The sequence below is a fragment of the Squalius cephalus genome, assembly GCF_949319135.1.
Source record: "Squalius cephalus genome assembly, chromosome: 19".
Lineage (NCBI taxonomy): Eukaryota > Metazoa > Chordata > Actinopteri > Cypriniformes > Leuciscidae > Squalius > Squalius cephalus.
The window spans coordinates 268,118-279,763 of record NC_137140.1 but is presented as its reverse complement, the minus strand read 5'-3'; the positions used below and the strand labels follow the sequence as shown (position 1 = coordinate 279,763).

General features: G+C 39.1%; 1 protein-coding gene across 2 annotated transcripts; it reads right to left on the bottom strand.

Moving 5' to 3' along the window:
- Positions 1–4,977: 4,977 nt before the first annotated feature.
- On the bottom strand, positions 4,978–9,985 carry LOC307146901 (uncharacterized protein). Of its 2 annotated transcripts, XM_079851238.1 has the most exons (4): positions 9,678–9,985; positions 7,109–7,180; positions 6,675–6,955; positions 4,978–6,357 (listed from the first exon to the last, which is right to left on the bottom strand). In XM_079851238.1, exons 1-4 carry the CDS (start codon positions 9,778–9,780, stop codon positions 5,674–5,676), a joined length of 1,140 nt encoding a protein of 379 aa, XP_079707364.1. In that variant the 5' UTR covers positions 9,781–9,985; the 3' UTR covers positions 4,978–5,673. The 2 variants fall into 2 exon arrangements, with proteins under 2 accessions (XP_079707364.1, XP_079707365.1); XM_079851239.1 differs by lacking the exon at positions 7,109–7,180 and having other exon boundaries at positions 9,678–9,965.
- Positions 9,986–11,646: the final 1,661 nt, after the last annotated feature.

Sequence of the window (11,646 nt, the reverse complement as noted above, 5' to 3'; positions counted from 1 at the left end):
GCAGTGCCGCCGCTATCTTAGCTTAGCATAATGAATGGAATCCTTTGTTGCTTTTGACTTGGGGAAGCACAGGCGAAGCACTGCTACTTGGGCGCAGAGATAGCGGATTTCATGTGTTGCGTGATATCTCCGCGTCCAAGTAGCAGTGCTTCGCCTGTGCTTCCACTCAATATATCCCAAGTCTGTATCTGCCTAGGAAATCGCCTAGTCTTAATCTGCGGAACTGATACGGGAAGTCCAGTGCAGCGTGATGAGATATGCACTTTCTGAGATATGTATTTTTTCTCGTGACTCGTGAGATTGTCGTTTACATTATTAATTTGTTGGAAACGCACATTTATTTTTGACTTGTCGGAGTCGGGCTTTAAAGGAGAACTCCGGTCAATTTTAACATTGAGCTCATTTTTTTGTCAATTTGGAGTGCTGTCAAAAATCGGTGTTGCCTACACCGTGTTATCCTCTTTTTAAAATTTGCACCCTGTTGACTTAAATGGGGCAAGTTTTAACTTAAGTTCTCCTAACTACAGCACAAAATGTTTGCATTGCCCTAAGATTATTTGCGAATGGCTCTTTCCTTTACACTATTGGAGATGTGTTTTTTTTTAGGCTATCACAATTTTTTATGAAGATCATGCAATCATGACCATGCCGATTACAGTATCACTCAGGCTTCACTAACGTGATTGGTACCATAGACTATAGGCTAGACCATAGACTGCCATCAAGGCCTCAATGAAGGGGATTATGTGAACAGAAAGGGGGTTCACAATGTAAATGTGCAGCCTATTGTGATTCTTAATATTCCAGATTACTAATATTATATCAAATTTGAAAAAAAGCAGTTGACTAAAATCTTCCATATCACAAATGTGAAAGCAAAATGGCCTGGATCTGTGCATGACTTAAGAATTTTCAGAGATTCACATTTATGCAAATTATTTTAAAGTGGTAAGGAAAGTTCCACAATTAAATATCAAGCTCACTGTATTACATACACTTATGCTGATCCTAACAGAACTGCATTTCTTCATAGGTGATTATGACATGTTTCTGCCTGCAGACAGGTGTTTTATGACCCCATTCCCTGACCCAAACCAGTTACAATGCAGCTCTAGCCAGGACAAGGGCACACAATGAAATGAACTTTGGCTAACTAAAGGGAAGATTTCAGTGTCTGAGAAGTCTGAGGGTTGCACACCTGACAGGGCCTGTGACATTGTTGCATGTGCCATATTACACAACATTGCCAAAAAAAACAAAAAGCACTTTTCATTAAATGTTTAATAAAAGACAAATATGCTTAGTTCCTTGAGTTTTATTTCAATTGTTCTTTGTAAAGAAAAGCCAGTGGTCAAGTGCCTGCAACAAGAGATATTAGACACATGCCTCATGCAACAAATAAAAAGGAAAAGTTGGCTATACACTGCCCACCTGTAGGCCTATGTCTCCTCTGTCTGTGCAGACTCTTCTGTAGGCCTTTCTGTAGATGTGGAATCCTGCTACTTATATTGCAGCCATAAAGCATACAAGTATAAATGAAGTAAAGTTATTTATGCACTTGCAGGTAGGCTAGTTCCTCCATATGACAGTTATCTGAGAGGGTTTATTCACTGTCCAGTGCAATGGAAACAAATGGACATTACAAAGTCTTATACTTTCTTTCCTTTGGAAAGTTAGAAAATATCCACTTACAGCACATATTTCAGCTCCACTTTCTTGGGAACAGATACAAGTGTTGGTGTATTGTGTAAAAGTGCACAAAAGAGGAAAAACACAATGTCATTACAATGAACTACACTCAGGAAAAATGTGATCAATAACTCATGACAAAATATTTTTACATGAACATAAGTTTATCAGTTTTCACTTTCACAAGTCAAAGCAATTCATCATTACTCAAGATTTAACAGTTGAAATGACTATACGGCCTTAATTTAATGCAGAAAAAATTATTTTACAGTGTAGGCTACTAAGATCTTTTATTTTATTTTTTCTCAGCCTTTTTCTTGGTTGCTTTTATAATCAGACAACCATTTATTTAACAGTGCCTTTAATAAAAGAGACTATAATATAACTAAAAATTACCATTATGTAGAATATTTTTGTACTTCACTTTTATTAGTTCCCATGTTCTAGTGTGGTGACTCTGACATTACAATGCACAAAGTAATTATGCAATTATTAAAATAAAAAAAAAAAAGCTAATTCTGGGGTCCGTTCTTCGTACGTTGCTTATTACATCCGAGATCAAATGACACATCCAAGATGATATCATCGTGCGAATCATGATCTGGCTAATTAGGTTCTTCGAACACACTTGCCGGATATGATTAGTATAGCTGGATTGAGTTATCTGAGATAATTGCGCGTTCATGCGCTGGTTAAAAGGGGATATGTATCGATAGTAGAAACATTGATCAGCAACGCTGCTATTGGCTGTTCAGCGTGGCCAAAGAGCGCGCTCAGTTTTTCTCCTCAGCAGAGCAAGAACTAATAGTCGAAGTTTATTCCGAATTTTAATGCTTAATCAAAACGCCAGGGAACACCTCAAAGTCTGCAAAAGCCAGGAGAGAGGGCTGGCAAAAAGTAGCAGACAATTTAAATCCGTTAGAAGTAGCCATGTTAGATGTTTTTATCACTTATTAGCCTATATTTTTGAATTTTAATAATTGCATAATTACTTTGTTCATTGTAATGTCAGAGTCACCACACTAGAACATGGGAACAAATAAAAGTGAAGTACAAAAATATTCTACATAATGGTAATTTTAATAAATGGTTGTCTGTTTACAAAAGCAATCAAGATATAGATCTTAGTAGCCTACACTGTAAAATAATGTTTGCTGCATTAAATTAAGGCCGTATAGTCATTTCAACTGTTAAATCTTGAGTAATGATGAATTGCTTTGACTTGTGAAAGTGAAAACTGATAAACTTATGTTAATGTAAAAATATTTTGCCATGAGTTATTTGATCACATTTTTCCCCAGTGTAGTTCATTGTAATGACATTGTGTTTTCCTCTTTTGTGCACTTTTACACAATACACCAACACTTGTATCTGTTCCCAAGAAAGTAGTGGCTGAAATATGTGCAGTAAGTGGACATTTTCTAACTTTCCAAAGGAAAGAAAGTATAAGACTTTGTAATGTCCATTTGTTTCCATTGCACTGGACAGTGAATAAACCCTCTCAGATAACTGTCATATGGAGGAACTAGCCTACCTGCAAGTGCATAAATAACTTTACTTCATTTATACTTGTATGTTTTATGGCTGCAATATAAGTTGCAGGATTCCACATCTACAGAAAGGCCTACAGAAGAGTCTGCACAGACAGAGGAGACATAGGCCTACAGGTGGGCAGTGTATAGCCAACTTTTCCTTTTTATTTGTTGCATGAGGCATGTGTCTAATATCTCTTGTTGCAGGCACTTGGCCACTGGCTTTTCTTTACAAAGAACAATTGAAATAAAACTCAAGGAACTAAGCATATTTGTCTTTTATTAAACATTTAATGAAAAGTGTTTTTTTTTTTTTTTTTTTTTTTTTTTTTTTTTTTTTTGGGCAATGTTGTGTAATATGGCACATGCAACAATGTCACAGGCCCTGTCAGGTGTGCAACCCTCAGACTTTTCAGACACTGAAATCTTCCCTTTAGTTAGCCAAAGTTCATTTCATTGTGTGCCCTTGTCCTGGCTAGAGCTGCACTGTAACTGGTTTGGGTCAGGGAATGGGGTCATAAAACACCTGTCTGCAGGAACATGTCATAATCACCTATGAAGAAATGCAGTTCTGTTAGGATCAGCATAAGTGTATGTAATACAGTGAGCTTGATATTTAATTGTGGAACTTTCCTTACCACTTTCAAATAATTTGCATAAATGTGAATCTCTGAAAATGATTAAGTTATGCACAGATCCTGGCCATTTTGCTTTCACATTTGTGATATGGAAGATTTTAGTCAACTGCCTTTTTTTATTTGATATAATATTAGTAATCTGGAATATTAAGAATCACAATAGTAACTGGGCTGCACATTTACATTGTGAACCCCCTTTCTGTTCACATAATCCCCTTCATTGAGGCCTTGATGGCAGCCTATGGTCTAGCCTATAGTCTATGGTACTGTTAATGAAAAATTCATTATTCTTGTGTTTATTCATTTAAACTTGTTGATTTCATTTAACTATGTGTAGTAGCATCTGACCATGTGCTTCTGTGAGGGTTTTCTAACAGTTGAAGAAGGGACAGGAAGACAGGGTAATAAGTAATAAAACTTACACCTGGGCACGAGAAAGGATCCGGCCAGGAGAATACAGGGGTCGTTTAACAATAAACAAGGGGTCCCATGCCCTCCCCTTAGGGGAAGCAGGAGGTAATTTAGGTCATAAATGAAGGCCTTTTGAACTATCAAGAGTCAAAGGACAGTGTAGTCTGCTCAGGGGGGGATAAGAAACCAGTCCGAACCAGTTGAAGATAGAAGGTGTCTTTCCTGTAAAATTCCACTAAACAGAAGGGTGTGGTCAGGATGCGGGGGACCTGTATAAAATGTCTCAGTTTTATCATGTCTTCAGGATTTTTGCTTACAAGCTGGGTGGCTGCGGCTCTGTAATGAATCCTCAGAGAATAAAGCCTGTTCTTCTTTATTACAATTTGCCTCTTGAATGTTTCTTACACCTGTTGATGCTGTTTTTTCAGTAAGGTTAAAAAATTGCTATTACAGTACCAATCACGTTAGTGAAGCCTGAGTGACATATACTGTAATCGGCATGGTCATGATTGTATGATCTTCATAAAAAATTATGATAACCTAAAAAAAAAAAAAAAAAAAATGCTTTACAACATTGGGTCTTAAGTGGCTTGAAAAAAAAAAAAAAAAAAAAAACTAAACCTGTTTTTTTAAACATAAAAGCGACAAAAAACGACAATCTCACGAATCACGAGAAAATATATATAGGCTATCTCAGAAAGTGCACTATCGCGCTGCGCTGGACTTCCCGTATCAGCTCCGCTTATGAAGCCGGGATCTAATCCTGTTATCATGAAATAAGCTGCTCGCGAGCAGGTTTAAGCTTGCGCACATGTTGCTATGACAGCAAGTCCAGGATGAGCGTTGAAGAACCAAACAATCCAAGATCATGCCAAATCGCCAACAATCAAATCCAGCTAAGTGAGTTAGCGACGTACGAAGAACGGACCCCAGGTAAAATTAGTGTTTTCTTACAATACTAATGAGAATTTTTAATTAAAGTATATTACAAACTTTTAATTTAGACCCTAAAGAATCATATTAGCTTGTACAAAAATGACATTATATGACCCCTTTAAACACGGAAAAAGTCAGATTTTCATGATGTCCCCTTTAATTTACAAGTGTAATAATTTTTTGGAACTGAACTTTTGTCATAAAACAATACTGTTATTGAGTGTCAAAAATAAAAACCCTCTGTGGAACAATGTTGTAAAACAATAAAACATGAAAACATACTATTTATAGGCATTGTATATATTGATAATGTTAAAGAGTCCATATGTTTGTTTGTTTCTTTCAAGCTTTTAACAGTTACAAGGATCCCAAACCAATGACTTAAATATACTATATAAACAACAGGATACAGTTGATACACTATTCAGTCCCAGAATCAATATTATCAGAAGAGAAACGGGAAAGTGTCAGTGTTTATCGGCCAGCCTCTGCAGCAGAGCGATGATGGTGTCCTGCTTCGAGGAGATGAGCTCGAGCGCGGTGGCCATCCTGGTCATAGCATCGGCCTCGGCCCGCGCGGATCTCTCCCGGCGCCGCTCGCGCGCGTCCGTCCTGCGCTGATGCTGCTCGTCTGAACGCGCGCGCTCCTCCTGACCGCGGAGGAAGCAGCGCAGGAGTTCGGTGCGTTCCTCGGCCGGCCCCGAGCTGAGCCGAAGCTGAGCCGGAGCCGAGCCGATCCCGTGCTGCTGAGCGGAGCCGAGCCGGAGCTGAGCGGAGCCGAGCCGGAGCTGCCGGAGCCTTGAGCGTCTCAGAGCCGGGCGGATCACCGGCTTCGGCAGAGCAGAGCCAGTGCTAACCTCGCACCGCACCGGCGTCGGGATCTGGGAAGAGTTCGGGATCTGGGAAGAGGTCGGGATGTGGGAAGAGTTCGGGATCTGGGAAGAGGTCGGGATGTGGGAAGAGTTCGGGATCTGGGAAGAGGTCGGGATGATCCCGGTGGGAAGCAGACGAGGAGCCACCGCAGGAACACTGCTGGATGGAGGATCCTCGGATTTTACAGCTGCTTTGGCTGTAGTTGCTAATCCAACAAGAGTGGCTGAAGCAGGGCCTCGCTGAACAAACTTGGTCTTTCCTAATATGTTATCCATCATCTGTGATTAATGAACAGAACAGGGAAGATCATTCAGTCACACTGTGATTCCTCCATCATACTGTTTTTGTGTCATGATCATGATCAAACGGTGTTGTTCTAAGGGTAAACTACTGTACTCAACATTAAAACTCTATTTATGGTTATTCAAGTATTTCAGGTCATGAGTGTTTCTAAAAAGGAACCATGTCTGAGACTCTTACAATAGTATGATTTCTTGAATTGAGAATATAGTGAATTCCTGGAGCAGCCAGGTCATGTGATAAAAACATGCTGGAAGCTTAATGAAATGAAAATGCATTATTATTAATCTCTTACTTCGAAGTACTCCCACGAGGTCTTGGTTTGGCCTCCGCACAGCAAGCTGCGATCTTTAACTCTCTTGTACGTCACGATGAGGTTATTCCATTTCCTGCGGATCTTCTCGACAGGTAAAGAGTGACCGTGACCCTCCAGCTCTTTCTGGACGCTCTGGAAGAGCAGCGAGCGCTCTCTGGCGCTGTAGACGTCCCAGCACCGCTGCATCGCCTCGATCAGGAGCACGATGGCACCGTGGGTAAACTCAGACGAGGTGGAAACCGCCTCGATCCCGCCAACACCTGCCGGTTTACAGATTACAATACAATGTCACATCAAAACATGTCACTTTTCATGTAAACATCACAATCAGCACATTATCTAGTTCATTTACAAATACTACAGCTGCACAACACTTCATGAAATATGATGTAAATGTTCCATAACATACTGACCATGTGGGACTTTGTTGTCTCTGTTGTTAAAAATGGCTGACGATGATAAAGCGTTGTTAACACTAATGGGATCTGTGACCACAAACACAACGAAGAACATGAAATATCAATGCGTAAACATGAGGAAACATGATCAATCCAACAGTTCTATCAGAACCAAACGGCTCTGAGATCGAGAATCAAAACATTATAGCGTTAGTTTGTTTTTAAGGTGACATTATATGCCCCTTTTCACAAGATGTAATATAAATCATTGGTGTCCCCAGAATGTGTCTGTGAAATCTCAGCTCAAAATACCAGATCATTTGTGGCCCTGGATCACTAAACCAGTCACATGTCGCACGGGCAATAGCCAACATTGTGTGGGTCAAAATGATAGATTTTTCATTAATGCCAAAAATCATTAGGTTATTAAGTAAAGATCATGTTCCACAAAGATATTTTGTAAATTTCCTACCTTAAATATATAAAACATTTATTTTTGTGAGTGAATGCAGCACAATCGCGAAAATAAATGGACAACTTAAAGGAGATTTTCTCAATGTTTTGATTGTTTTGCACCCTCAGATTCCAGATTTCTAAATGGTTGTATCTCGGCCAGATATTGTCCTATCCTAACAAACCATACGTCAATGGAAAGCTTATTTATTCAGCTTTTATAAGATGGACAAATCTCACTTTCAAAAACTTTACCCATGTGACTGGTTTTGTGGTCCGGGGTCACATTTATTATATCTTGTCAAATTTGCCCCTTTTTGGGTGTGAGTAAAAACGTGCCGTTTTTTCAAATGAGCTTTAGCTCCGCCTCCGTTCAGAAGAGGGCGGAGCCTTTACTCGAGCTTCAGAAACTCCGGCAATAACAGAACAGGCCAATCTCCCTCATCCAGAATCCCAGTATAACCAGTAGCGAGTGCAGCCTTACGGAGAGACTCAGGAAGAGCTTCTGAATGTTAGTGGAGACATTTCTGTAGTTGTTGTGGAGTTACACTGATCATCTCTTCATCATGTTTAACTTCTCCACAAGTGTCCACAGTTCCTGAGGTCTTTATAAGACAGCGGTGACATGTTCTGGTCAATAGTGTTCAGTGCTCGTCTGTGCTCAACCACAGAACAGCTTCAGGCTCTGCTGGATCTTCATCAGTGCGTTAGAACTGGTCTCTGTTGGCGCGTGTGGAACCAAATGTCGGCTGGTGTGTGTAAACGTGTAGATTAAGGGCCGCTAATATTATAATAAGATCCTCTTCATACGTCAGAAGGAGCGAAATCTGATCGGATTATTTTGCAGAGAACATGCTTGCAGAGAAAGACTCACCAGAACACAGTTACTGGGTTTCACTTTTCATGTTTTCTGGGTTTCAGAAGCACCGATTATAGCACTTACACACGGGAAAAGTCAGATTTTCATCATATGTCCCCTTAAAAGAAGAAATTGCCCTTGTTCAGGGCGGCGCCGTGACAGGTGTGAGAGTGAGGCTGTGAGGGATAGACGTTTCGTGTTTTCTATGGCATCCGCTGTAAAAGCTGTATTAAACTCCTAGATCACTTCAAACTGCCAACAGCTCATGTTGCCTGAAGCTTTTTGGCTACTGAAATTTCTCTGAAATATATATTTTGCAGTGTTTCATCAGCAAAACAATCCAAAAACACATTAAATACCAGTACAACCCACCGAAGAGATGTATGTCTATCCCTCACAGCCTCGCTTTCACTCCTGTTAGAAATCAAAGATGGCGCTGCTGTGCATAAGGTCTGTTAGCTACTCATTTATGAAGCATTGCCAACAACGCTACCAAATAAGAAAACACAATATAAAATGAGCGATTTACAGACATTTATTTAAGCTTTAAAATAAATATATTTCACGTTTACTGCAAAACATTAAATTTATGCAAATATATAAGTTGTTCGATAGTGTAGGGAAACTGACTTGATTACAAGTCAAGTCAAGTCACCTTCATTTATACACCTTCATTTATACTTTTAACAATATAGACTGTTTCAAAGCAGCTTTACAGAGATAATAGGAAATTACAGTAACAGAGATTGTTTTGGCTTTACAGCAGCTCTAGAATAAAGTTATTGTCCAGCTAGCTAAATTTAGTTTTGATTGATTCACTTAATTGATTACAGATCACTCTAAGTCTAAATTGTAATGTAGACATGCATTTTCTGTAAAGCTGCTTTGAAACAATATGTATTGTGAAAAGTGCTATAGGCTACAAATAAATGTGAATGAATTTAATTAAATTAAATTAACTACATAGTTTGCAATGAGCTTTACTAGCAAACTTCTTGTTTCCAAGGTAGTCTCTGATTGGTAGAACTCTCTTAAGGGTTTTGGGTAGTGCAGTTCTTCGCAGGACACATGAATATAGCTAAAATCACACTGGCTTGTGCTGAGGTAGATACTATTAACCTCAGAGATTTTGGTGAGTCTGTCTCGGAATGTTTGTATGTTATGCTTTACTAAATTAATTAGTTGTCGACTAATTAAGTCTCTGTTATTGAGCAGACAGAAGCCAACTTTACTGAAGAATACTGCCAGATTCACTGTAACTCCAGAACTCACAGAGCAGAAGCGGCGCGGCGGGCTCGCGCTGAGAGGATGCGCGCGCAGATCTCGAGCCCGCAGGCGTGAGGTCATCATTCCCGAGCGGAGACTCCATCATCATTCCCTGATAAACCTCCTGAAGTTTCACAACTTTCCTGAGCTCAGATCAGTCAAATCCCGCTCACATGTTGAGCCACTTTCAGTACACTATAACGGAATTTGTAGAGAAATGATTTGGCCAGTGCAATCCGAGCGACTGTTTATAAAGATTTCAGATCAAGTGTAATGGCTGCGCTCCTCCGCATGTAACTGCGCAACTCTGCTGCGCATGTGTCTCGCGCTATTGGCTGCTGTCCGCCTGCGTCACACACACGCGCAGTCTCTGCAGACGCACATCGCAGACACGAACACACTAAAGATACGCGCTCTTAACGGGCAACCAGATGAGACACAGGGCCCACGACCGATCTAAATTATCCAGATAGAAATGTATTGCCAATTTTCAATGGGAAAGTGCCCGAGCAATCGCTCGGCAAGATTGCCCAGCAACATTGCTCAAAAAGTTGCCCTGTGTATCATCACCTTTAGACCTGTGAGATCATTCATTGGTGTAACATTAACATATTTACTTTGTACTCAGTCGGAAGGCTTGTACAAAACGTGGGTCTCTATAGAAAATGATTAAAAAAAATGTAACAAAAATTATAACGTTTTTTTCAAACGTTATGCATACTCGTCTCTAACCAAACAAGCATTTCTCGGTTACTGTTCAGCCATACATCGTAAATGTCACACTAGTTTGTACGACTTGCAGTGAGTGTTGGTTGTTTCTTTTACTCCTCAGTCCTCTCAAATGTTAAGAATCAGAACTTTAATAATCAAAATTAGGCTATTGCTTCCAGGTCTAAAGTGAAATTAGACTTTAGAGCCCCACTGTATATGTTTGTATTCATTTTGTATATATAGGATGATATGATATATTTTGTTGTTTATTTGGTGCAGTAACGCAAAAACGGCCTCCAGGTGGCGCTGTGGACTAATGGTGTCATCTAATGAGTGAAAACTTGGACCTGTAGCGCTGTACTTTATTTACAGTGCTTAACACATTTATTAGACCACCTATCATGATAAACAGAAGACACACATTTTATAGGAATCTGTCAAAAACTTGTTTAAAAAAAACCAAAAAACTCATTTTTTAGGCAAATTTTAAACTGAAACAACTAAATACACAACAAAACATAATAACAACAACAAAACAAAACAAAAAAAAACATAATATTTTGTATGGCATCCTTTGGCCTTGATAACAGCTTCTTGCTGGCATTGTTTTTACAGTACTTTTCCACAGTCTCTGTTGTTATTGATTTCCAAATAGTTTCTAGTTTTTCCGAAAGACTTGGGCTGCGTTCGAAACCGCATACTCAATGAGTAGGTACTTAATATCAATAAGTACTTACTTAACGAGCGCTAAAAGCCAAATCTCGTTGAGTATGAATGCGAACCGGACATCTGCCATGTTGACGTTATCATGTGACCTACGACGCGTTATCACAAGCGCAACAACTTAAAAGATTTGAACGACACGTTTAATTAATCTGTCTGTAAATATCATGATATTGATTAAACTTGCTCCTTTTGTGGACTTTTTGAAGAAACTGCTGCCCATTTATTTTGTGAGTACATTTAGGGTTGATTTAAGTTCTTATACCCTACTAATGTGACCCACCGTTTTATCCGATATTTATTTTTATTACGAAATCCCAAAATTGTCATCTCTTGAATATGTTGTTGATTTCTTTATTTTATATCCAAATATTTTCATCCATAAGCAAAAGTGGCTTACTGCTTTATGTTTTCCTCTTTTTCTTGTTAAATTTAACTCTCGTTTCATCCCTCAGGCCTATAAATAACAGAAAATGCATGTTTTAAATGTATATATAATTAATTATTTAAGAAAATATATATTTAGATATTCAACCTTATA